Below are 26,718 nucleotides of genomic sequence, written 5' to 3'. Positions count from 1 at the left end.
AAAAAGTTATACATATCAAAAATAATAAAAAATAATACAAAAAATTAGCACAACGACTCCCAAAAAAAAATTATTTTGGGTCAACGACTCCCAAAAAACCCGTACCCAAAAAAAGGGTCTAGTTCGACGTCAAGCGCTGGTCGAAAAATAGTTGCGCCGACGTATGGGAGTTGTTTTCCCAAAAGTTGGGAGTCGTTTTTCCAAGACCCTATATATATACATATTTTGTCAGAATGAGTTACAGATAGGAAGGAGAAGGAGAAAGGATATACAGACTTTCTTCCTCCATTGTTGGTATTGTGCCCTCATGGCTTTTTGATCCTTCAATTTCTTGTAATCCTCACCGCTTATGTTTCTAGACTCGCGAATTTTGCGGCATTTAGTATGGAACCGTCGTTGGATTATTGCTTGGGCCTGTGAAGCCTGCTGATCAGTTAAGGGCATTGATTGACGGATCCACTCAATAGATTTGGTTGCCAAAAACTCGACCACAGTGGAGTTCCAAGGCAAATCAGCACCAAGATGGGTATCCCAGTCAAAAGTGAGTCTTGAGATACTGACCAACACAAGAGTCCCCTCTACATTGGCCTTGGTTTGAGAGCTGATGGCTAGGCCCTTATTTTGGCCTTTTGAGACAGCAGGAGTAAAGGGTGGCAACTTGATATTCTTCCATATTTCTTTCTCTGCCTGAGAGACAAAGTATTCTATCTCTGCTGGAGTCTTAGCCTTCAACGTGAGGCGTAATCAATTGAGTTACTTCTTGACTTCAGCCATTCTTCTTTCCACCCAGTATTGGGCCTTGATTTCTTCAGCGTTTGAAGCAGCTGGATAATTGTGAGGCTGAGTTGGATGACCAAGAAAAAACTTGACAAAGGTTTGGATACTCCAAGAGAGCTTATCACAATGTTTGGCCAGAGCCTGTTTTCCCACAATTCCTCTTATCCGTTTTTCTGCTTGATTATGGTCCTCATCAACCTCCGCCTCCTCCCTTGCACGCTCGGCATTTTCAACCACAAAATTTGGTTTTAGTCAAGACTTTTCAAGCAAAGCTGATGGCTGGTTCAGTTGTGTTGAAGGAATTGCTCCTACAGATTCAAAACATCTCTCAGCAAGAAAATACATACAGGAAAAAGTATCTACTCACCATCAGGACCGGTTTCCATTGCAAAACTTTTTCCCACTGATTGGGCTTTTGGAAGAAATCCATCTACGACCGCCAAAATCCAACTTTCATCTGGATCCACAGAAGAAGATGTATCTTCCTGGTTTCCATTCCCAGATAAGCTCTGTTCATCTTGTGCTGAAGGCATGGGGACTGATTGGATTCAAGAAGCTTAGTAGATTTTATGGGGAAAAAGCAGATGATAGACGGGTTGCAGTATACAATGTGAAGGTGTTGTGTAAGCCCCCTCCTCTTTTGGGCTTACAAGATGTCATTGGATGACACAAGCCTGTCACAATATTTTATATAGCCCAGTCATGTTTCATCCCTGGATCAGCAGAGAACTGATCCCTCTTCTCTCTGAGCCAGGTAAGCTCTTTCCTTCTTCTCTTGTCTTTCTCTTTCATGCTTATCACAGAGAGAATTGATCCCTCTTCTCTCTGAGCCAGTCCCAGCAATCAAATCCCCAGAGTTTGGTCCTAGAACTCCTCCTCTGCGCCTCTTTCACCCGCTCCAGTGAAGGGACTCAACCCTTACATTTTTTTTCTCTAAAACTCAAACTCCCCCCCCCTTTTTTCCCGTTCCGTTACACAAAATCATTTGTCCGTCCGTCTGTTCAAATCCATTCCTCTCTGTTCTGTTTGGCAAACCCTCTGTTCTGTTTGAAAACCATCCGCTCCATCCAAAAACGGCCTGTTCCGCCCAACCCAAACGCTTGAAAATTTTTATCATATTCTTGTGGATTTCCAACCCCCTTACACACGGGATGCACCAAGAAGAGTGGCAAGGAACCTCCAACCAATTGACTGGCGGCCACAAGGCCCGCATCACATATTTGGAAGGGCTCATACAACTGCTGTTAGCTTGAACAGGGCCCACCAAGCACCTCTCCTCTGCGTATCAATTAGGACGTGTCACTGCTGCTCCTCGAACCAGATCATTCCGGTACTCACTCAATCAAGGCCTTGAGCCGGTTGTTTCTGAGGAGAAAGTGTGGCTTCTGAGATCTCCAGCTTGCCACCTGGTCCCCATCTTGGCAACCTCCACACAATCACCCATCCAACCGCGGCCACCAGTCACTACGCCCTGCAACCCTTCCTCCCGCTCCACCCACACCCAACCATCACTTCTAACTTTGGGCCGCTGCCCATCTTCCTTGGCTTCTTCCAACGCCAGGTCCAGTTACTTCTCTGCGTTCACCGGGCCAACACCAAGTGGACCCTGCTCTGAAAAAAGCACCACTAACCCGGCCAGCAAAAAACACAGCCATGACTGTTGCACCCGCCCTCAAACCTTAATTTCCTTGGCCCTCCTCATCCATCAATCCTCCTCAAACTCACCTTGCCACCAGCTTCAAACACCACACTCCATACAATCTGCAAGACCCCCTTCGCCAGCCTCTCCTCCCCCAACCCGCTCAGCTCAATCAATCAGCTCGGCGCCTTTGATCGCCCCCTCGGCTCTGACCTCCCCCTCAACAACCCCTTTCAAATTTCCTCTCTTTTCACAACCTCCAATTGACCCTGGAGGCCGCCGGACGCCCCCTAAAAAGCCACCTGTTGCCAGCTTGTCACCAACAACACTTTCTGCGCTCTTGCCCTTGCACCGGCCTTGCCTCCCTCATGCAACCGCGCTCCCCTGCAACTCTGGAACTACCCAGCCCAAACCTTCCTCTCCTCCACCCACACCAAGATCAAGGACACCCTCAACCATGCCACCTTCTTCCACTTCATTGTCCTCACCGACGCCCTCTTTGCCATCTCCCATCCTTCCCCCTTCTGCATCCACCAGGCCAACACTAAACGCACCTTGCCCCCAAAAAAAAACCACTTTCACTGCCTGCAAACAACCCACCTGCCCTTGGACTTCATCCTCATCCTTACCTCGCTCCGCGCCAGCCTCTCCCCCTCACTCCCCCTCCTCCGCCTCACGCAACTCGCTTCCTTCTCCTTCAGCTTTGGCAACTGCCAGCGCACGTTTGGACACACCCTCACCTTTTTTCAAAGCGCTCAGTGCCTTATGTACCCGTCACACTAGCTCAATCCTATACTTGTTTACCATTTGCTCTTGGGCTTGCACAATCTAAACCCTGCCCCCGGGCTGTCCCGATTGTCAAGACCACGTCATTCTCCTGCTCCCAGGATGAAGAATATCACACATTACTACAACAAGCACTGGATGAATTTAATGATGAACAGGAACATATGGCACATGACTCCTATTTCCAATTACTCCCCTTGTCTCCCTTCTTAAATTTTTTCACTTTACTCTTTTTTATAGGAGGGGAGACTGTAAGCCCCCTCCTCTTTTGGGCTTACAAGATGTCATTGGATGACAAAAGCCTGTCACAGTATTTTATATAGCCCAGTCATCTTTCATCCCTGGCTCAGCAGAGAACTGATCCCTCTTCTCTCTGAGCCAGGTGAGCTCTTGCCTTCTTCTCTTGTCTTTCTCTTTCATGCTTCTCACAGAGAGAACTGATCCCTCTTCTCTCTGAGCCAGTCCTAGCAATCAAATCCCCCAGAGTTTGGTCCTAGAACTCCTCCTCCGCGCCTGTTCCGCCGCTCCAGTGAAGGGACTCAACCCTTACATGTTGTTGTTGGTGAAATCAAGCAAAAGAGGTGGTTGAGGATATGGAATAGTTTAAGGAAAACGTGAAATCATGTTGGATGGAGTTATAAGCAGAACACAAATTTGGGTGAATTGCCGGGCGATTCAGGCAGGCTCCACTTTGTTTCTCAAATGGAGGAAAATACAGTTATACGGATGTTGCAATTCAAAAAAAGGGAGCATGTGGCTAACAAATAAATAATGATCCCCTTTGTTGTATGCCTAAAAATTGTTGCATAGGCCTTCCCATCCCTTCATGTGTAAATAAAGCCCAAATAAAACATCAGGAAGACATACACCAGCACATTTTAATGGTAGTTGTTAAGACTTACAGCTGTCCCCAATCCCACAGCACTCATTGTTTGTATTTCAAAACCAAATGCTGAGATCAGATTTAGAAGAATTGCAACATGTCCAATGACCCTTTCACTGTCAATTACCTCAGTCAGGTCGTGATCAGATTTCACTAAGCGGCAGTTGAGATCTGGGTAATCCTAGTATGGATCTTCCTCCCGTCCTACTTCCTTGAATTGTTTCACAATCAACCAAGTTTTCCCAGGTGTTTGTTCTGATTGGAACATTTTCTCCACTTCACCAAATTTCTGGTCCTTCCCTAGGTAGAACTCAACCAAGGAATTTGCTGGATGCCAATCTTTAGTTGTGAATGTCTTTCTGTTGAGTTTGATGTATTCAACAAGATCAACTGTTGAGTTAAGTGGCGGTACACCTGCATTTTGACCAAGCTTTCCCCTTGAACCTTTGACAGCTCTGTTTATGAAGGTTAGGGCAAAAACCCGTCAAAATTGAGGGTTTTGGGCCCTAGCACTATAACTGTGCTGATGTAAACACTAGTAATGTAAATTACTAAACTTGTTACGTGGCAAATATGGCCACTACAAGGGTTTCAAACACTCTTTAAAAGAGGAGGGTTTATTATGTAATTAATAATATATAATTATTAATTACAGGGAATAAATTTGGCGTAAAAAGTAGGTGGTAAGCGCTTAAACTGATTGGCTGCTTGACGGAGGCGGAGGTCTTACGGCAACTAATTATAAGGATAAAGCTTGAGATATGCTAATAAGAGATTTTTGATATTTAAAAGGTTTAATCCAGTGGATTTTGCGTGCTGGGGATGGTTTAAAGGGAAAAGGGGCTACAGTAGTGGCAGAGGAGAATATTCACGGCAAACTTACGACTTACGGTTTATGGGCGGTCAATGGTCTGGGGGATCTTTTCCTGAGGGCCAAATAGGCCTCTATTTATAGAGGGGGCTTCAGTGGGCGCAACCACTGAGTCCTTTTCTCCCTATGGGAGTATCCTGAGGTGTAGCCGTGAACAAGGCTTGGCTGTGGGCAAATTATTTGTATTATAATAGACTAATTTCCCTGACTCTGTCACATGACATGTTTATAACCAATTGTCATGTGAAAGAGCTTCAGTAGAAGTCTACATAATACTTTCACGGGGTATTTTTACACGAGTAATATTACTCTTTAATGTACAACAGTTTATTTTTATGTACTACGTTTATTTTACTAATTTTTTGTATGTCAGCTGGCTACTATGGCAGAGCCACCGTGACATAAAACTATACAAATAAAATATGAAAAGTAGTTTTACATATGAAAGAGACATTATTACTCTTACATATGTAAAACTACGCAAAAACATTAAATACATATATGAATAATTAATTACTTAGCTTTGTGGAATTAATAAGTAAAATATTATGGAAGATTCTGATTCTACGGGTAAAAAAACCTAGGGTACCTCACTTACACGTACCCTTAATTATTATCCCTTCCTTGTGTAAACTAACTTCAAAGCTTAAGTAAGTGCATCACACCCATGGGAATGCACTTGCATGCTTATATACCTAAGTTCATGTGTATACACCCAGTTTTAGTGACGTAACTGAGGTGTTGTGTATAGTTTGGAAGATGGCTTTATTTGTTGCGTGGCACACCTAAGCCCGCGTGCTCTGTTGCCTAGAGCTCAAGCCCGCGCCCATAGTGTACAGATATGCATAATGCATAAACTAGCCCGCAACCAAAGTGCTCAGGCTACCAGTAAGTAAGAATGGGCCAGTATACGCCCCAATAGCAATATTACATGTGTTCTATGTCTTGTACACATTTAATTAATCACCAAACAAGATGTAATTACCACGTCATTCAATATAAAAACATTCTAGATTGAAAAGGGCTCTTGCAGCGTGCACAGGAGACACCAGAAAGTGCCCCAGCTTCTCCCAAGCCTCACTACATGTAAATTACAACTGTAGTAAATATGTAGAAGGGGTCAAATGAACTGGAGCACTTGATAAGCGCCTCCAGAACATGTATAAAGCACTGCTTGCACGTGTACAAGTGCACAGAAGCCAGTTCTAGTACATTCTGTGGCACATTTCCACGGAAATGAGCGTCACAGGATCCCCAAACCAGCCCCCATGACGTGTAAGGCATGTTTAAAATCACCCAGAACCTCTGTAAATGGTCCTTGGAAACCCTTGTATCCAAGACCCACAGCGCCTTCTAGCGCAACCAAATTGCCTCAGAATGCGCCCACAAGTGTCCCCCTGTCCCCTGGGTGCCCCTGGAGGCCTGCCTAGGCTCTAAAAAGGGCCCTTTCTCCACCCAAAAGGAGACTCCCCAGCTTTAAATTACCTATTAGAATTTTACCCGCCTTCAACAGCCTCATTAGCCTGTGATTTGCCAGGTAAAATACCTACTTTTGTGATTTTTAGCCCTAATTTCCGCCCTGAAGCTGTCCAGTAATCACCCTGCCCTCAAGATTACCTACTCTGAGCGCCTTCAACTGCCCAAATTCACGCCTGAAGAACCTCAAGTGACTCTAGGGTCTTATACTAGTAAGTTTAAGCCCCTTCTCTTGAGATTCTCCGCCATTTTTTTCTGGGATTTGAAACACCCCTGTTTACAGGCCCCAGTTCTTCATTCTAGAGGGATTAAACACCCCTGATTTATCAGGCCCCTCTTAAAATTAATTATGTCAATTTTATTACGTCTAATTGGCCCAAATTGCCCTATTTTTACGCCATAATTCCCAACATTTACGTTGGAATTAGCCCTTATACCTTTGTCTTAGAGTTTTAAAACTCTAATTTCTTGCTTTGCACCACGTGTAGCTAGAAGTATAATATCCTTGGCATCACGTAGGCTGACATTGTATGGAATACTATTTTTGGGCGCTTTCTGGGGCCAATTCTTATTTATACAATTAGTACATGAAGGAATAGGAATAAGGGGTTACTTTGAGTGGGTGACCCCCCTTAGTTTATGATGAAGAATCTGATTCTACAATAATAATTCACTAATTATTATTATTTACAAAGTTATTGCAGTCTTTTGGATACATGATGTATCTCTAAGGCTGACACTTGTCCCCTCTGAAAAAGGTTCAATTCTCAAATAATTTAATCTTTGTGTTTAGAGTTCTTTAATCTTCTTAGATATTTATCTGCATCTTTAATTTCCTTTTCTGGTAGCCATTCATTTTCATGAATTGGGTTCCTGTATCTTACAAAATATAATTTATCTTTCTCTCCTCTGATCTTTTTGTCTTTCAAGATCTTATGAATTTTCTTCTCCTCTTACTCTTCAAGTGGAGGTACTTCTGCTTCAGTTATTTCCTTGCGTAAAGGTAATAGTTCAGCATCTGATTCATTGTAGTGCTTAAGTAAGCTTACTGGGAATGTAGGGTGTTTCTTTTCTAGTTCTCCACATAGTTCCACTTCTACTGCATTTGGTCCACGTAATGCTTTGACTACAAATGGTCCTAAAAATGCATTCCTAATTCTCTTAGGTCCTTTAATATCACTAAAGTTTGTGGTTGATATTAATACTAAATCTCCTATTTTGAAGCTGGGTACTTTATGCTTTTTGTCCCATTTTTCTTTGCTGTATTCAAATGCATTGTCCATGCTTTGTTGGGCGTGTTTTCTGGCTTTGTCCAGAATATTTCTAAAGCTTGCTGCTGTGGGGTGTATTTCTACCAAGTCCTTTCTCAGGCTGTCTTGTGGTAGTCTGGGTTCCATCCTTTCTCTAGAATAGCTGGTGTTTTCCCTGTTGATGCATGGGTTGATGTCCTGTAGGCTAGCTCTAGGGCTGGTAATAGTGTGACCCAGTCATGAGTAAATCCATCAGAATCTTTAAACTCTAATCCATATGCACAGAATCTTCTCAGCATGTCTTCTAAAGTCTGAATCATTTTCCCTGCTAGCCCATCTGTTTGCGGATGGTATGCTGTTGAGAAAGATTGTTTGGTGTCAAATAAGCGGTACAATCCTCTCCATATATCTGATGTAAACTTTGGATCTCTGTCACTGATGATGTTTTTGAATAGTCCTGTCCATGAAATCACTTGTTGCCAAATCATTATGGCCGTGTCCACAGCTGTATCATCTTTGTGACATGGTAGAAATATAGGTGTTTTACTAAATCTGTCCACTATGACTAGGCATGCATTATAATTTTTCTTTCCTCCAGGTGGTAATCCTGTAACCCAGTCCATGTTAACTGTTTCCCATGGTCTAGTAGGTTCTTCTATTTTTATCATGTGCCCAAACCTTTTGCCTGTTGCTTTGTTTGCTCTTTGACATCTTTCACATGTGGTGCAGTATGTTTCTACATCTTGTTGCCATGTTGGCCACCATGCCAGATTCCTTACCACCAGGAAAATCAAATTGTCACCCAACGTAGGGTGACATCAGGACAGCTCCTGCGGGCTCTACAAACTGCATCCAGCACGGATGTTTTCAGAGAACAAAGATTATGGATTTGTGACAAACACTCAGCAAATCCTCAACCCTCTTGTCTCAGCACTCATCTGTGCGCAGCTCAGGGCGTGAGCTCAGCAAGCTCAGGCCTTGCAGAAGATCGGCCCCCTATTCTTCCCCATCCCTCATACCTTTGGCTCTATGCCAGCCCGCCGGCTGCCCTGGGGTCTCCCCGAATTTACACAAGTTTGCCTGCCGGGCAGGAGCGCGAAGCGCCTCGCAAGACGTGCAACCGGGGCTTGACCAACGCATGCCGAAAAAATTGGACCCCCGCTTTTTTTCGGCGTGCAGCGCCCTCACGCCCCTTGTCTGGCAAGCGCGTGGGATACACGCCCATTGATGGGCGCGTATTGGCGTGGCCAGCCGAGGAGGGGCCTGGATGGGTGTGGATCCTCCACGCCCTTATATGTACTATGTACATAGTACATACCCGTGCCCTCCCAGTCGCAGAGGGCAGGGCTCCCGGAGTCCTGCCCTCTTTGACCGGGCGGCCATCGCCGAGTAGGCATATGTGCACCTGCTTGCCGCCTCTTGCCAAGCAGGTATATGTATACTAGCTCGCCAAGAGGGATCCCTCTCGGCAAGCAGGTAACATATACCAGTTCGCCAAGAGGGATCCCTCTTGGCAAGCAGGTAACATATACCAGCTTGCCGCCCCTCAAAGAGCTGGTATATGTATACCAGCTCGCCGCCCCTCAAAAAGCTGGTATATGTATACCAGCTCGCCGCTCGCCACCGCTCTATGCCAGCCCGCCAAGAGGTATCCCTCTTGGCGAGCTTGTTAGTGTATGACCAGCTCAACAAGAGGGATGCCTCTTGGCATCGGTGAGCTGGTATTTGTATGCGAGCTCGCCAAGAGGCATCCCTCTCGGGGAGCTGGTACATATGCAAATGTATGCCAGCCTGCCAAGAGGTCTTGACGAGCTGGCATACATATATGTCCCAGCTCGCAGAGAGGCATTCCTCTCGGCAAGCTGGTTAGTTTTTGACCAGGCCGCCAAGAGGAATCCCTCTCGGCAAGCTGGTATACATATGTACATTTTCCAGCCCGCCGAGAGGGACACCTCTCGGCATAGTAATACATGTATGTGAGGGTGTGGAGGATCCACGCCCCTCCTTGGCTGGCCACGCCAATACACGCCCATCGATGGGCGTGTATCCCACGCCCTTGCCAAAAAAAGGGCGTGAGGGCGCTGCACGCCAAAAAAAAAGCGGGCGTGCCCCGCAACCCGCCCTTTTTTGACGGGCGTGGGCGTACCCGATTTTTTCGGCGTGCTATGTAGGGCGTGCTTTTCTCAAGCCCCGGTCACACGTCTTGTAAGCGCTTTGCGCTCATGCCCGGCAGGCGGGGCGACCCCAGGGCAGCCGGCGGGCTGGCAAAGAGCCAGAGGTCTGAGGGATGAGGAAGAATGGGGGGCCGATCTTCTGCAAGGCCTGAGCTTGCTGAGCTCACGCCCTGCAGATGAGCAAGCTTTGTTGAGGCTGGCCGCCGAGTGAATAGGCACTCATGAGCACGTAAGTGCATACCAGATTTTGAGAACAGCGGGCTGATGCAGCTCCGAAGCTGCACCCATAGTTGCACAATGTCACCCAACGTCGAGTGACAATTTTTTTTTCCTGGTGTACTCTGTCTTCTGTTCTGTCTGAGGATAGATGGCCAGATGATGTACCGTCATGGCATTCATGTAGTAGTGTATTGATCAATACTGTGTTGATTACAGTTAGTACACATGTGTGTTTGGATCTGTGGTAGATGATTCCGTCAAATAGGTGAAATCTTCCTTCTTGATATGATTTCTTCCATGCTGTGTCCAATGCTGCAATCAGGTCATCATCCTTTGAATCTGTTTTGGATAATATTTGTACTAATAATGTACAGTTCTTGTCTTGTTTGTAACCATTTCTGATTTCTTCAAAGAATTCATCCCCTAGTTCAGTAATGCTAATTCCCATAATTGGTAATTCTTCTGGGTCCTCAGGTGCCCAGGCTGGATTATCTGGTGTACTTGGTAGAGACCACCTAGAGATTCCATCTGCATTTTTATGCAATCTCCCTTCTTTATGAATGATTGTCATATTGCCTCTGTATACTTGAATGGATATCTGCCATCTAAGCATATGTCTGTTAGAGGTCTTCATATTTCTGAGTGATTTTATTGCAATACAGTCTGTGATGACATCAAACATGCTTCCGTCTAGATAGTAGTGAAGTTTCTCTAGGGCCCAGACCAAACATAGGTATTCTAGTTGACTTGCTCCATAGCATGCTTCAGTTTTCTTGAGTTGTCTGGATATGAAACAAATGGGAGCTTCTACTGGTTTATCATTGATGATTTGTAATTGATGGAGGGATGCTCCTAGTCCTTCCATTGAGGCATCAACATATAACACAAAAGGTTTCTTGAAATCTGGCATTAATAATAGAGGTGCTCTAGTCAGATGTTCTTTTATCTTATTAAATGCCATGTGTCTTTCTGTGGTCATTTCAAAGGCAGTATCATTGGAAGCTATCTCATACAAGCTTCTGGCCATAGCTGCATAGCCTTCTAGGTGTTGTCTGTAGTAGCTTGCAAACCCAAGAAAGATTTGCATTTCTTTTTTGTTTGTTGGTGCTGGCTCCTGTAGTACTGCTGCTACTTTATTCTGGTCTATGCATAATGCTAGTCCTGAAACTACATGTCCTAGTGCTTTAATTTCTGCAAATCCAAATGCACATTTCTTTAATGAGATTTTCATGTTGACATTAATTATCTTTGTCAGAACTAGTTCTATTCTACTCATATGGTCTCCCCATGTCTCAGAGCATATAATTATGTCATCTATGTATATAATTAGCCATCCCAGTCCAAGTTCTTCACAGAAGATGGTATTCATCATTCTTTGGAAATGTGATGGGGCATTTTTAATTTCAAAAGGCATTCTGAGGTATTCATAAACACCTTTATGTGTTATAATCCTCAGGTATTTTCTTGCACGTTCTGTTACTACATTCTGATGGAATCCATCTAAAGCATCCATAATTGTAATGTATTTTGCTTTGGCTAGGTTTGTCAGTGTCTCCTGTATCCTTGGTATAGGATATCTATCTGGGACTGTATAGGTGTTCAATGCACGGAAGTCTCCTACCATGTGTGATTTGCTGTTGTGGTAGGTTATGATTACTGGTGTGGTTATTTCCACTTCTTCATTGTGCCCTACTTTTCTAAGGACATTGAGCCTTACTAACTCATCCAGGGGTTTTGCAAGCTCTTCTCTTGCTCTGGGGCTTGCTGGGTAAGCTTGTCTCCTTAGCAAAGGTGGGTAGGGGCGCTCAATGTTTAATGTGATGTCCACTTTGTGGCCTATGACTGCCCCTAGTGGTTCCTTATCTGATTAAAATGCAGTCTTGTTCCTATACAGCATGTTGTGTCACTGTAATAGTTGGTTTACACTCAGTTTATCATTAAAGTTAGCTTCTGCTAGTTGTTCTCTTCCAAATCTCTCTTTTTCTTCATGCTGTATTTCTACTTGCTCCACAGGTAAAGGCTCTTTGGATTTGAATAGGAATTTTTTCTTTTTATTGTCATTCCCAATAGTAAAGTATCTTTCTCTGCTATTGGTTATGTCAAAGCCATAGATATTTAAGTAATCATTTCCTAGTATGAAGTGTTTACTTGCTGCATCCTCTTTCACAATGAATTCCACTGTCATTCTGACTGATCCTGTTGGGTGAGGGATTATTATGGGGCATTCAAATACTCCTATTGGCTTCATGGTACTGCTGGCACTGTTTATTCTTACTTTCCCAAGTGGTAGAAGGATGTCTTTGTAGTCTGGGCATAATTTTCTCAAGTATGTCTCAGGTACTACTGAGCAATATGCACCACTGTCAAGTAACATTTCTGCCTCTCTCCCATTAAACAGTATATGTGTAATGTTGGTTTTACCAGCTGTATAGCCTTTAACTCTTGTAGGTTTGGTTTTCATTAGTCTGGCTTCCTGGATATTTCCTATAGGTTGTGCAGGATGCCATGCTTGTGGTAAATTATGCTCTGTTTCTGCGTCTGCCACTTCTATGTCTATGTTGATCATATTACAAGACCCTGATGAAACTGATGACCCATCATCATGTGTTTCTTCTGTGTCTGATTGAGTCTTTTCTTCAGCTGTTTCTTCTTCCTCTATTTCAACATTATTAATGCTTTTCTTTGGGTGAGGGAAGTTTGGTGAAGTGTGTCCCATCTTACTGCAGTTGTAGTGTTGAAATTACTCAGGTGAAAAGAATTGTGTGTTGTGGGATTTGAACCCACGACCTTCTACATTCATGAGAGCTGCTCTTATACCACTGAGCTAAACACACAGTTGGTCTTACTGGTGATATTTGGATATTAGATCATATAGCTTGGCCCCTCAAATGGAGCTTGAAGCATATATTCCAACATGTAGCACTTCTTATCCTTCTGATAACTCTGGTCTTTTGAAGTGGATGGTTTTTTCTCCTCTGTTTTCTCAGTTTTATCTCCTTGACTAGCGTACAAGGCGGCTTCGCCGCCGCACCTCAAGGGGCCACACACCCCCACGTCCATCCACACCCAAGGACACTCCCACCTTCCCCTGCTCCGAAGGCCCCCGGCACGGCTACGACTCACCACAAGAACAGCACACACACGAGTGACCTCATTTATCCGGCTCACAGAAGCGATAGATTTAACATTCCATAAGTTGCAAACAACCCAGAGGGGCAGATTACAATGTCAATCTATCCATTTACGCTGGCACCAACGGTGATCTTGATCAGCAAAAGCGCGCAAAAATTAGTACCCGCGCCTAACATCTCCATGAGATAACACCTTCAAAGTTCGGAAAAGCCAATGGGTCAGATAAACCACAACATCGCCGTGATGGAAGGAGACAAACCTCAACGCGCAGCTGTTTCCCCTCCGATAAACTGCTGCCCAAATAACCGCGGAAGAAAACCTGAGCCCCCGGCGTGAAATTCTGTAGCAATTCCGAAGGCATGTCATTCGGCTTGACGAAAAGTTGGATTTCCAACCCCATGCTAGACTCCTGCAGCAAAATCATTAGCAAGCTGCTACAATCAAAGCTTGTGAAGTGGACGTACCTCGCACAAAACTTCAACAGTCACTTCGTGGTGACCCACCACGTTCAGGTTGTAATCCCAGATGTCAGAAACCCCTTTGACAGAGCCCTGCCCACTGATTATCAAACGGTTGACGTGATAGGGGCAAACCACAGGGTATCGCTTCCGGGCTAACAGTGGGTTGATGTCAAAAAATACGCAACCGGAAAAGTCCATTTTGACATTGCCGCGAACAACATATGCCTCGCTGACAGTCAAGTTGCCGCCCATTTCACCTAAGCAGGGGGCTATCAATCCAACTTGTAGCTGCTGTTTTCGAGACAGCGCGTGTGGTTCGCCATTGAGCGCTGCAATGAAGGTTGGACGGAGATTCACCGTATAATTATTGCAGTTCAAGTCATTGGCCGCAAAAATATTCACCTGAAAAATTTATCCGTCAGCATCTCATCAACAAAACAAACTCGAGAGCCTTACCATGTGCCTTATGATAACGGCGCCTTCAAATTTCAGAAAATCAGGCCGAATACTCGCTTGGACAAATAGGAGGTTCTCCGGGAGAGGCCAAACGGGATACATGTTGCTTTTGACGAAGACCGCTTGGAAGTTGGAACTGAATGGATTGATAACGTGAAGTGGGGTGACAGTCATAATACCAGGATGGTATCAGGGTCAATTTATACTGAATCACAGATTCTAAGCCCAAGGAATTGACTGAACTGGTTGGAACATCCAACGACCCGGTTCAGGCTGGAGAATTTCCAGGTTCAGGCTGCACCAGGCAACAATACGATCACATCCCAACATACCAATACCCGGCCACTTCTCCTCGACCAACAACCAACTGCCTGACGAAACCGTCATTCAACTGGACTCAGAGTTAGTAGTCCGACTGGGTTAGGAGTTTCTTTTCTCCTTTAAGAGCGAGCTGCCGGATGGCTTTGCTATCCGCATGACTGTAGCCGTCAGTCACAAAATCTGCTATGATACTAATTGCATCACCAAACGCCTCACAGGATTGATTGCTTTACCTCCTGGTCGTCTTCCCGTGAAACCTTAAATTGCCTACTGCACATGATCCACAGGCAATCCAAGCCCGTCGCGACAGCATCAGCTTGCGGAATTCAACGTTGACTATTTTTTTTGTGTAACGGTTCCAATTTTATCATGATGATCAAATTCACTCCACTAAAGAAATAGTTGTAAGGCAAATGGCAAACATGAAATCAACTGTAATCTTAGTGGAATTTCACCATTTGTAGGTGCGCTTATTGCAGCGAATCATTATCACACTGAATGATTCCACAACCGTTCACACAAGAGTCCACAACAGAACCGCTTGTCGACTTGCATCCATTCACAATTTATATTGAGGGAAAAGGAAACGGCAAGGACCGCAAGATGAGTGCTAGAGTACACCTGTATTGATTACTCTAGTCAATATATATTTTCATCCGAATCCCGTCATGATCATCATCTCCCTGTCAGACATTGCAAAGAACCCACTAACCACGTCAAGTACGTTGCTTTTTAGTCCCGGCGCCGCCTGGCGCCCACAATAGCAGCAAGACAGTTCATCAAAGTCAGACACGCTTGGTTCACCCATATTCACAATAAACAACTTACCTCGGCTTGACCGGTTTTTTGCCGCTTTAGCTTGAATATTGACTTGTGGGCGACGTTGATGAAGCCTTCCCGCCCCACCGGCCTAGCAACAAGAAGGTCGTCAACATTGGAAACCCTGGAGAGTGCAACATACAGCTGGCCGTGTGCAAACACGTCCGTTTCCAAATAAACACCAACACGGCGCAAGGTTTGACCTTGGCTTTTGTTGACCGACATCGCAAATGCTGGCCGGATTGGAAATTGGTAGCGATAAAAGGATTGACCCGACCTTGAGCTTCCCTTATTGTGTAACTTGATCCGGGGAAGTGTAACCCCTTCCCCTTGGTGCGAACCGGACATAAGGATTCCCGCGAGGAAGTTATTGCTTATCTCTGTGATTATTACCCTTGAGCCGTTACACAAACCGCTGTTGATCCGGAGGTTTCTCGTGATCACAACTGGCATACCAGTCTTCACTCGAATCTCGTGCTCAGGCAATCCGGCTGGAGACAGTTTATTTAGAATTTCTTCTGGAAGGCTGTTAAATCCGTTGGGGTCCGGCAAATCGATTGAGCGGAGGATAACCTCATCCCCTGGCAAATTCCTAAGTATTGTTTTGTTGAGCCCCTTCACATCCCGGTTGAGGGGTGCAATAATACACCGCTCGTTGAAATAGACAAGCTGAGACTCCAATGATGCTGTGTTGATAGTTGCCAGGGCGCCGTAAACGAAATCTATCAGGCCAGCGGTACCTAGTTGACCTTTATCACAATAAATGGTTGGAATGTATTTCAGTTTGACGATCGCAAAGTCGTCCTTCTGGTGCTTCCCTTCCCCCAAATTCAGTAGTGCTTTAACAAAAAGTTCATTCTGAGACGCAGAACTCCCGGAAAGTGCAGACGCTAGTCGCATATTCTGGACCAGTCGTAGTTCATGAACTGACTTCCACAAGATCGAAGATTTGATGGTCGCCTTGTGACATTTAGGGAACTCGTCAAACTTGACAACCGGCAAGATCTGGCAAAAATCACCCGCGAACACAACCGTTTTTCCCCCAAAAGGTTGCGATGATTTGCACAAAGCCCGCAACGTCCGGTCTACCGCTTCAATGCAATACTTGTGGATGGTGACCACTTCGTCCCAAATGATGAATTTGGAGCTGATGAGAGCTTTGCCCAAGATAGTATCAGGTTGAAGATCTATTTCTGTGTCCTTTGTAACGTCGAGTGGTAGCTTGAAGGCCGAATGGGCCGTTTGACCACCCCTCAACAGAAGAGCCGCGACACCCGACGACGCAACAATTGTCCTTCCAATTCCTTCACATTTGCAGTAATATATCAGGGTATTTAATAGGAACGTTTTGCCGGTTCCTCCGGGGCCGTTGAGATAGAATAACCGCCCTTTATTTGCCCGAATTGAAGATCTAACCTGATAGTAAACAGATAGCTGCTCCAAGTTGAGCGTCTTCTCGTTAGTGAGTAGAGACAATCTTGCATTGAATTCGTCGGGTTTTTGAGCTCGCTCCGCTTTCATTTCAGCCAAAATTGATTCATCTTCCTTTTCTACTTTCAGGCCGCATGCTGCTAGGTTGCTACTCATGCTTTCCATTATCCCTTCCAACCAAAACAAGCTTAACACGCGGCGCTCCTCAGGCCTAAGTTGCCTGCTATCTCTTTTCGCCATATCCAGCCGCACTGAGTCGTCCATAAACTCTTCGAAGTGATCTTCAAAAAGTTTTGCTGGATCAGACGGCGGAGAGTGGACACAAATAATGGCAAACATTTGTGTTAACTGATATCCGGAACGAACCCGTGCCGCTTCCGTTAGGGCGCTGTCGTAAAGGATATCATCGACAAGCAAACCCAAATCATTGCACGCTTGTCAATAGGTTTTTCGCTTGCAACCTGCCACTGTCCTCAGAGATCTGAAGGACGTCGCGCCTTTCACGTGCAGCAGCAGGATGCGCAAGTAGAACTTTTCTCCAGCCAGGTATGAGACTGCGTGGATTCTACCCACGGCGTCAGTTTTCGACTTGCGCGGGATCCACTCCCGCTTTGCTTTATCCCACCAGAAATAGGTGGGAATGTCGGCGTACAGGAGCGACCTTGCGGGGCGGTTATCAGCCCCCATCGCATTATCTCAATTCAGTTTCATGTATCCAGTGAGGGTCGTCTGAGTTGCTCTCCCCGAGTTGATTTGACCTTCGGCTCCGTCACTCGACTTAAAGTAGACTAACTGTTTGTTCTGATCGTGAATCCCGAGACGTGTTACTGCCGGCGAGCGGTCTGACAAAGAGAACTTGAACAACCTCCAACAAGCTGGAAGCATGCGAATCAGTGCCTTTATTCACCCTAGTAAAACGCTAACTGCTCACCTTCCGGAGGACTGATATACCTCGCGTCGACAAAAGCTTTAGTTTCATCTTCTATTTCAACGGCCATGTACGCCCTGTTGTGGCCTTTTGTGATATACTTGTACAAGTACTTTATAGCCGTTGTGTTAACGGGTAATTCAACGTTGATATGACACTCGAACATCAAAGTGAGGAACTTGTTATAAGGTACAACAGAGCCACTATCGAAAGTATTCGAATACTTTGTAATTCTGTGGCCATCCTTTCGCCGCTTGTAGGCTGGATACGCGCCATCGAGAGTCACCGTCCGAGGGGTAAAAGGCTTAGGAAAGCCAAGTTTGCAACAGTTACCTACCCAACATCCTCGTCCTTTGCAGGGCCCGTGTAACATGAACTGAGATATGAGGGCGTGCAGATCTGGTTCTTCATCAGGATCAGGTACTTCGGCGGTCACAAGAAGGTCGACGTCTTCAGGCGTCACAGGTCTGTCTTTTTTGTCAAGAGTCAACATGAGGTGAAGGTGCGGCAAACCCCTCTTCTGGAATTCAATTGTGTAGATGAAGGCAAGGACCCGACCCAAACGCCGGTTAGTTACAAGCTCGGTAATGAGTGCTTTGACTTTCATATTAAACACCCGAGCGACGATTGTGGGATGATCAAAAGCCTTGTCATCCTTGGGGATGCAAGCTAATATTTCCGGCCAAGCTGGATTAGCAGTCATCGTGATGAAGAGCGAGGGGGGCCCGAGTTTGTTGCAAATGCTCATTGCGTCGTAGTAGAGTTCAGTCATATTTTGCGGGCCACCTATGAAAGTAGACGGCAAAATCACTCGTCGTCCGGTAGCTGTTTGGTTATTTTCGAGTGACTCGACGAGCTTCTTGTACTGTGCTGCTTTCATCCGTTCCTGGTTTGACGAGATGTACTGCAGCCGCTGCCGCTCAACACATACGTACATATCGACGATGAGCTCTTGAAGCAGAGATCGGCCAGCGAGTATAGGTGAGAATCGCCCAACGCGTTGGAATAAGAGGTAGGCGTACCACTCGAGTGAACCAACTTTCCTGCCCTTGACTGAAACACAAGTCAACTTCGAGAGGATGTTGGACAGAGAAGAACACTCACCCCTCTTTGTCCAAGCTTGGTAAAGGCTGTCCCACTGCTGTTCACCCCGCGGAAAGAAAAGTGGGTACCAAAGAGGAAAGTACGACGAATGCATATTGGATATCATTTGCAGGATTCCGTTTTTTCGATGCAAGAGAATCTGCCTTTCCTTAATGATGTCGCCCTCGCCTTCAACAACCACAGCAATCTCATCAACTGTAGGTTTGTTATACCGTTTTGGATCGCTTCCTGGCAGTGGCACGCCTTGCAATTTGAATGTCCTTGCAGTGTTTTCAGACAAGACTTCCCTCGCCGATTTGAAGAACTTGGCGTATGGGTTAATTCGATAGAGTACTTGTAGGATTGTGGCGACTGTTTTTGGCATCATTTCGGCGCCCTTTCCGGTAATACCAGCTTTACCCTGAGCTTTGGCAATCCGCAACTCGGCCTCATTCGTTCCCCCATCGCCCACAACATATATCTGCGCATAACCGGGGTTGTTGACTTCAATGGGTTCTATGCTTGAAATAAGGTGAGCAAGTCCTCCATGCATTCTGAATACAGTAACGCCTTTGGGGCCCTGAACCAAATGATCGACTTTTGCTCGCAGCAAAGTGAATGAAACCGCATTATTGTACATCCGAATCAAACGCTGGAAATTTCTGGCAGCTGCACAAGATGTCAGTTGTTGGCTGTTTCAAGTGGAATTAGGAAGGCTTACTCGGATGACTCTTTTCCAATAGTTTCCGTAGCTCAGAAGGATAATGCTTCGCAGTCTCGTCAAACGCGGGAATCGTCACTTTGTCTTTTTGGCAACAAGATGAGAAAGAAATTGAAGATTTTGGTTGATCGGCTACAGACGCTTCCTCTGTCCAGTGAAGAGCGCCACACAAGACACAAGCGCGGTCGCATCTGCCGGGGGTATGGGGAAGTGTGAATTCGATAGCTGCTTTCAGGGCTCTTTCACAATTTTTGGCCGCGGAACGAACTGCTTTTTGGGGAATCCCAACCATGACCAAAGTTCATATGTATACGTCGCTGATAATCTGAGCTCTACTTGAATAGTTGCTCAAGTTCAGAGTTTTTCGGGGAGTTAGCAGACGAGTTCCACTCGGCGTCTATGTTCTAGGAAAGCCTAAGCAGAATATAATGACCGAAAGATATAGCAAGTTAGTGTTCATCAATGATCGTGCTCAATTAAAAACTGATTCTCACACTGAACTAACTTGCCCTGCTAATCCGGCGTGGTGAAGTTAACCGGGAAGGAAGGTTGATACTTGAGTTTTTGCTGCCTAACCCAAGTGACTCGTGATGGCCAAACGATGGAATCGTATAGTGATGCGTAAGACTTCAGATAGAGGATCGAAAACAGCTGGTCAATAACAATTAAATGTTTGGGATCACTTGAGTGTTCCGCCTTGTGATCTTACAGGACTCACGCCGAGCCACTGGTGAAGGACTTTGACGTAGTGTAGAAACTCAGGGGCCTCACGTCTCAAGCACATGAGGGCTCATGCAGAAATTTAGTATAATTCGATGTGCCCTCGTTAGACCGGTAAGGTGTCAACGCACCAGCGCATAACCCAATTGCTTTGTGGCGAGGGCTATGTGTTAAGGCCATTACGAGCCTCACATTTTAACGGCTTACATTTCAAAATGAGTTATGACCGGTAACCTTGTTTTGTTGAAAGCGTACTTGAAGCCCATAATAAAGATTGACGGTCCGATCAATATATAAACGCGTAACAATTGAAACTAATGACTATAATTTCCAGACACTTGCACGTTGGCCGGTGATTCGGCAGAGAAATCATGCTGCAATGCTGACAACAGAATGTATAAAGCGCTTTGTCACCCACCTCATCCTTGTATTGCTTCAAGATTAGCCACCGCATCGACACTCGTGACAACAATCAAGGTCCGTGACCCCCGTCACCCGCATTCACTCTGCTTCATCGTCGCACTTCGACCAACATCCTGCTTGCAATTTTGACCGGGATTATAAGTGAGGAACCGCTCCCTCTCGCCGAAGAGGTGCCACGTTATTTTCGAGATCGTCGTTGAGAATAACTCATAACCGACCATCAGATATATTGGTTCGAACTCAAGCGTAAGATGATCTGAAATATTGTTGCTCTATCAGGACGGTGAGAGCTAACCTTGTATTGTTTACAATCAGGTGATGACGAACAGAATAGCCATTCCTGAGCAAATTTCAATCCAATCGTTAAGGTTAAATCTCTTCGAAAGCGTCGCTGTCAACGGTGTCTATACAAACCTTCAAGAATTACGTTATTGTTCTCGGCGGATTGCAGCCCTATACATGGCGGAACGGGCCCTCTTCACGTCAAACGTAAAAACACTCAGAAAAATAAATCACTTCGTACTCAAGCACCACCCGGGACCCAAAACAACTCTTCACGCGATAGAGCTCGCAGCTATCCCCGGTTTTGTCATTGAGGCTACCCGCCCGTTATCGTCTATTCGGCCCATGGCAAGACCCCAAATTCACATTAATGTTAAGGCGGGAACTCCGGTCAGGTTAACAAAAGATATGTGCTTAGTTGGCCGGGACAGCCTCCGTATAAGCTTTGCTCGTGGGTCTCGATTTGTCATCCGATCAATTCAGAATGATCACCTCAAAGTAGTATCCATTATCAACGGCAGCGTTCACCACGAGGTGGACGTTAAAAGAATCATGACCTTCTGTGTGGATTGTTGACAGCCCAACAATGCCTTCCTTCGATATCAATTCCCGCTGGTCTTAGCTTATGCGAGCCATTCTGATTGGCTTCTCAGTGAGCAACTACCAATAAAAATGACAGTTGATGCGTAGGGTGCGTTGTGAAGTCTTTGACATCGGGGTTCATCATATGCTCATTCATTCTTTAATTAAACTTCATCCAGACGGACAGTTGGACAGGTGTCCCATCTCCCAGAGCTGTCGTCAATTGGTCTATTGGTGAAGGCTTTTGCGTAAATTAGACCACAAGCAGTCAACCAGTAGCATAAATCAATGTATTTCTTATTTTCATTGCATATTGCGAGACCAAGCATAGGTGAAAGCGAGCTTATTGGTAAACAGCGTTGATCATGAGTCAACATACAGTGTTATGTTACACTCAAGAATTGGGTTGGAAAGTGCCCGTCGTCCATCAAAGGATAATCGGCTAACCGTGGTGGAAAATGTTGGTAAAATGACTGCCAATGGCTTATCTGTTCGCTTGGCGCCTTCGGAGTGCCGACGCGCAGGAAGTGCCGAGGCATAATTGTTCATAAGTTGAACGGTTCAATCGAATGCCATTAGATTGGTTTTGAATTGAGCGTAATGGTTTATGAGAGATGTTTGCGTGCCTGGACGGTCATGCGTAACTTTCGACACTTCTGCTGGCAGATGGGCATATGTTCTGCTTGGGTGATGGCCAGCTGGCCGATATGCCCAGTACATTGGTACATTCACCCACAACACCAAACTGATGATTACATTTCACCTGAGATGAAGGCGCGAGTAATGTTTTACCCACGCGCCGCAGGTAAAAGGTGCTATATTTCAGGTCTTATCAATGAGTTGAACAATAGTATTGGAGGGCGAGGAATAGGCCCTAAAGCATCGGGCTATTAATTAATGACTTTTACATGTATGTTACATTCAACGACAACACCAACCTGGTGATACACCTTCGGCTGAGATGAAGGCGCGAGTAATGTATTACCGGCGCCCTGCAGGTAAGAAGTTTGATTTTCAGGTCTTATTGACGGGTGGAACGAAAGTCTTGGTGGGCGAAGAAAAGGCCCTAAAGCAGCGGAATATTCTTTATTGATTATTTGAGGTTGAAGTTTCCCAGCCCATGTTGATGGTAAACTTGCAACAGCTCCCGCGAACCCATGTACGCGGGATTTTTAGGCAAGCGGTAGGACAGCAAAGACTCTACAGGCCGGACATATGCACGAGATGTGTGTCTAGCAAACTGTTGGCATTAATTGTTGTGTTCGATTGCGAGAAAACGGTCAACATTCAAATAGTCGTTTCAATCGTATGCACAAGGTAAGCGTGATCCTAATAACAAGTATCTACATGAACGCGCGAGGGAATATGCAGCATAACGCGTGTGGAAAATAGGTTACAGTGGAGAAGGAAAGGAGAGACATTTGCGGGCCGGGCGGTTGATTCCACCCAATGATACACAGAATAGTCTCATGGTCCCTGGGGGGTTGGGACGAATATATCTGGTATAGCGGAGGTATCGCAATGGTTGACAGAAGGTGGAGTACAGATTATGGCAAAATCCTACATGTATTTAAGTTGACACGCAGCATCTTTGATGATCGCTTTTTGGGGGCGGCCGCGGCTTTTCTTGGCAGGGGGAGGTGCTTTGTCAGGGGAATGATCAGATTCACTGGGTTCGCTTTCTGAGCCAGTCTCCTCTTTGGTGTCTTCTTCTCTCGATTCTTTGGCTTTGTGCTTCCCTTTAGCTTTGCTGGAACATGGGGTAGGGGAGGAGAAGCTCTCCTTTTTGTTGGGTAACTTGGGGGTTGGGGTTGACCCTGAAGCTTTGTTGGGGGAAAACTTGACACTGAAAGCATAGGGTCAGTGCAGATCTCGATGAATTAGCAGAAATGACTTACATGTTCCTGGCCTCGCCTGGGCGTTTGGTCACGCTCGTGGACGCGGCGAGAGGTTGTTTGCCCATGTGATGGCCGCTGGTAACGCTCACGTCGATGACCTATGGGGCACATTCTTGTTAATAACTTTACAACGAACTTGAGGTAGAAGAGAGAGGTGGCCGACCTGGACGATGGCCATATGGGTGTCCATCTCGAATCCAACCAGGGAGCCGCTGATTTCGACCTCGCGTCCGACGACGTAGAACACGTGAGTTTTGATGTAGTTCTTGGAGCTTGGGATGATTTATTTAACGGAAAAGGATTTGTGGCATCTCTCCTGCGGGGCGGGAAAGTCAATTTCATCAACTTCGAGCGGTGGCGAATAAAGGGCGTACTTTGGACAACCAGTCGTTATGCGAGACGGTGACTTCAAGGTGTGTCCCACCCTCACTATTCACGGTTGTGACTTCGTTACGGTGGGTTACCATACCAAGTCCCACCACGTTGGCCTTGTTGGTCATGTCGATGTTAGAATCAGCGGTTGAGCAGATCTTTGTCATGGATGACTGATTGTATATCACAATCGGCGTGGTGCCGTCATTCGGGGCGATGAGTTTGCCAGCGAGTTGGTAGATCGTCGCAGGTTCGAGCACATTGCTGAGAGCCGTATTGGTGGTGAGGGTCACTTCGAAGTCTTGAGGGTTCGAGTTGTCGATACCGGAGCAAGAAAAAAAACTCTCTGTATTAACGTTGCCGTACTGGTTGGCGCGTACGGCTTCTGGTACAGACTGATCAAGACATTAGTACTATGAAGTGAGCCACTGAGATCGTGCGACTTACGTGGTTCAAGGGTTCGAACAGGCTGACCAGGTGGACGGGATGATTGGGTGCTCGGGTGGTGGCCATGGTTGAGGAGAAGGTGTAGAATTCTGCGGTGGATCGTGTAGATCGTTGCGTGTGGGAGAGCGAGTTTGGTGTTTGGGGCGGGTCGGGGGGGGGGGGGGGAGCTTTAGGAGGGATGGAGTGTAGTGTTGTGTAGCGGTTGTGGTTCGACGGTGGTGAATCTGATGGGGAATGCTGGTGGTATTTGGATGGAGTGAAGAAAGGAATTTCTAGTGGGTAGTTTGGGCGTATTTATAGTGTGGTGGTTCCGGAGGCGGTTCGGGTAGTAGCAGGCTTTGGGGTTCCTGCGCATCAAATAGAAAAAGCGGTTCAGACTGCAGATGTACAACGAATGTGTCTAGGCTAGTCGGTTAGGTTGATGGCTTGGCCTGGCCCGGTCGAGTGGATGATGCCTGGGCGGCCTGACGGTGTTGGCGTGATATTTGGCGTTGGTCTGATTTGCCATGCCCTGCAGGGCAGCTGGGCGGCAACCGAGCTCGGGGGTATCAATCTCAAATCAAGAGGTGGAAGGTCTGGTGCAGCCAACGTAAACCACTGTCACACCGTCAGCTGAATTGTCTGGAAATTAAGTTGATGGTTGCGGCAGCTAGACGCTGTTGGGGGATTATCCCTGCAGGCTGGCTGGGCGGCGACCAAGCCCTTCAGTATTCAGCTCGATTTGGGGGTAGGAGGGTCTGCTGCAGGCAACGGGAGCCACTACACCACCGTCATCTGGTTTGCCTGAACAAAGAGTTGTTGGTTGCAACAGCTACGGCGGGTGGTGGGGGATTATCAAGGGGTGCTAGAGTGTGTTGCTTGGAATCTCTACGGTTTCCAGGGCGAGGACGGGGTGAGTGGGGAGGCTGTTGCCGCGCCGACCAGCCAAATGAAATCTATGTGAATTTACCCAGTCGGACTGGGCGGCATCAATGCGAGATGTATAAATAGTACCTATGGCTGCTTGGGGTAAATCTCTAGGCCACCCCCGTTGCACTTGCGCGGGTTGGTGGCCTCACAGATTTGACTTTTGCCCCACGCATTTGCGCCAGGCTGAGTGGGTTAACACCGGTCTCTTTTCACCTGTGGAATGTCACAGGTTGGGAGTTTGTTAAATCTACTGCATATCTTGTAAATTAGTCTGTAAATTTGTATTGTACAGTAAACTATTGTAAAAATTGGTTATTGTGGAAATTTGTTGGTTTATTTTTTTAATTTGCTGATCTGCAGGGGAAACCCTTGAATTTTTTTTTGGTGAATCTGTGGTTTTAATAAACTTAGATATCTAGGCTTATATCTTCTGCCAATGCGTGTACGTGTAGTTATGTCTTCTAATGTGTTAACTATATCTTCTGTACTTGCATTGTAGGGTAGTCTACTTTTAAGGCATGCTCTAGATCTCCTCCACATTTTTTGAGGATTCCCAGGTGGACTTCATTGTCTGTTAAATTAGGCCATATGGCTTTCAATCTATCTTTCTGAGATATTACCCATTTGAGTGGATTGTCTTTTTCAATATCAAACGTGCTCTCATCAAATTTGTTCTCAATCTTAAAGCGCCATGCTGGGCTTCCCCATTTGCTGTTAATCTGTTCTTTCCACCATTCCCAAGTTTGTTTTCCATGGGTTGAGCGTAAGTCTGTGAACCAGCGCTTGGCACAACCTTTAAAGTGGCTGTTAATTTTTCCAGTAATTGAGGAATCACTCAGTTCAAAATCTTCTTGGTACAAATCAATTGTTTTGATAAAGTCCAAGTGATCATATTCTCCTTCACCTCTTATTGATGGCCAATCTTTAATTCTGGGTACATCTTTAGAGTTGTCTTTCATAGTTTGAATACTTGGGTTATGTCAGCCTTAGAGCCAGTTCAGCTGGCCTAAAGTCTGCCTTTTTCTACTCCATTATATCTAAATTACTTTATATCTTTTTTACCTTAAGGTATAACCTTGATTTGACTTCAGATGCTGTTTTCTCATGTAATCTTAACCCTAGTTACAACTTAACACTTTCCAATAACTCTACTCCTTCATAGAGTTCTTGAGTTGTGGCGCACATGCGCAGCAGTGACGTGTAAGCGCTACCAGGCGCTCCAAACCACATGTACATGTGTGATTATGTCATCCAACTTTGAAATTTTTTGAAGTCAGGATCCCCCATGCAGCTGGAGGATCCACAGACTTCAGCACACCAGAACCACACCCCAGATAACCCCAGGATCACCACCAAAGAGTTTACAACACTCCCAGTATACCTACCGTCACAGGCGCCTAAGATATTGACAGTAAGTAACCTTTTTCACTGAACCTTGTTTATCTCAGAGGTACAACTCTGTGTCTTGCTTGATCTGCTCTATTCTGCTGGCCTTTGCCTCTTCTTGATCACAGGGCTGTCCCTCCATATCTGCTGGCCTTTGCCTCTACTTGATCACAGGGCTGTCCCTTCATATCTGCATTCTTTTTCTGTGGTTTTTGCAAGAAACAAACCACATAGGTTTCCCTTTAAAGAACCTTGACTATCCAGAAGGAAGC

General features: G+C 45.8%; 2 protein-coding genes across 2 annotated transcripts; both read right to left on the bottom strand.

Annotated features, from left to right (window-relative positions):
* Positions 1-13,363: 13,363 nt before the first annotated feature.
* On the bottom strand, positions 13,364-14,298 carry PtA15_11A328 (uncharacterized protein; the record flags this gene model as incomplete). Its single annotated transcript, XM_053161225.1, has 4 exons — positions 13,364-13,399; positions 13,467-13,616; positions 13,672-14,070; positions 14,125-14,298. The coding sequence occupies 4 exons, from the start codon at positions 14,296-14,298 to the stop codon at positions 13,364-13,366; spliced, it is 759 nt and encodes a 252-aa protein (XP_053025193.1).
* Positions 14,299-22,994: 8,696 nt separating this feature from the next.
* On the bottom strand, positions 22,995-23,397 carry PtA15_11A327 (uncharacterized protein; the record flags this gene model as incomplete). Its single annotated transcript, XM_053161224.1, has 2 exons — positions 22,995-23,184; positions 23,333-23,397. 2 exons carry the CDS (start codon positions 23,395-23,397, stop codon positions 22,995-22,997), a joined length of 255 nt encoding a protein of 84 aa, XP_053025192.1.
* Positions 23,398-26,718: the final 3,321 nt, after the last annotated feature.

Source organism: Puccinia triticina, chromosome 11A (assembly GCF_026914185.1).
Source record: "Puccinia triticina chromosome 11A, complete sequence".
Taxonomy (NCBI): domain Eukaryota; kingdom Fungi; phylum Basidiomycota; class Pucciniomycetes; order Pucciniales; family Pucciniaceae; genus Puccinia; species Puccinia triticina.
The sequence above is the reverse complement of the archived record's forward strand: the minus strand, read 5'-3'. Positions and strand labels throughout refer to the sequence as shown.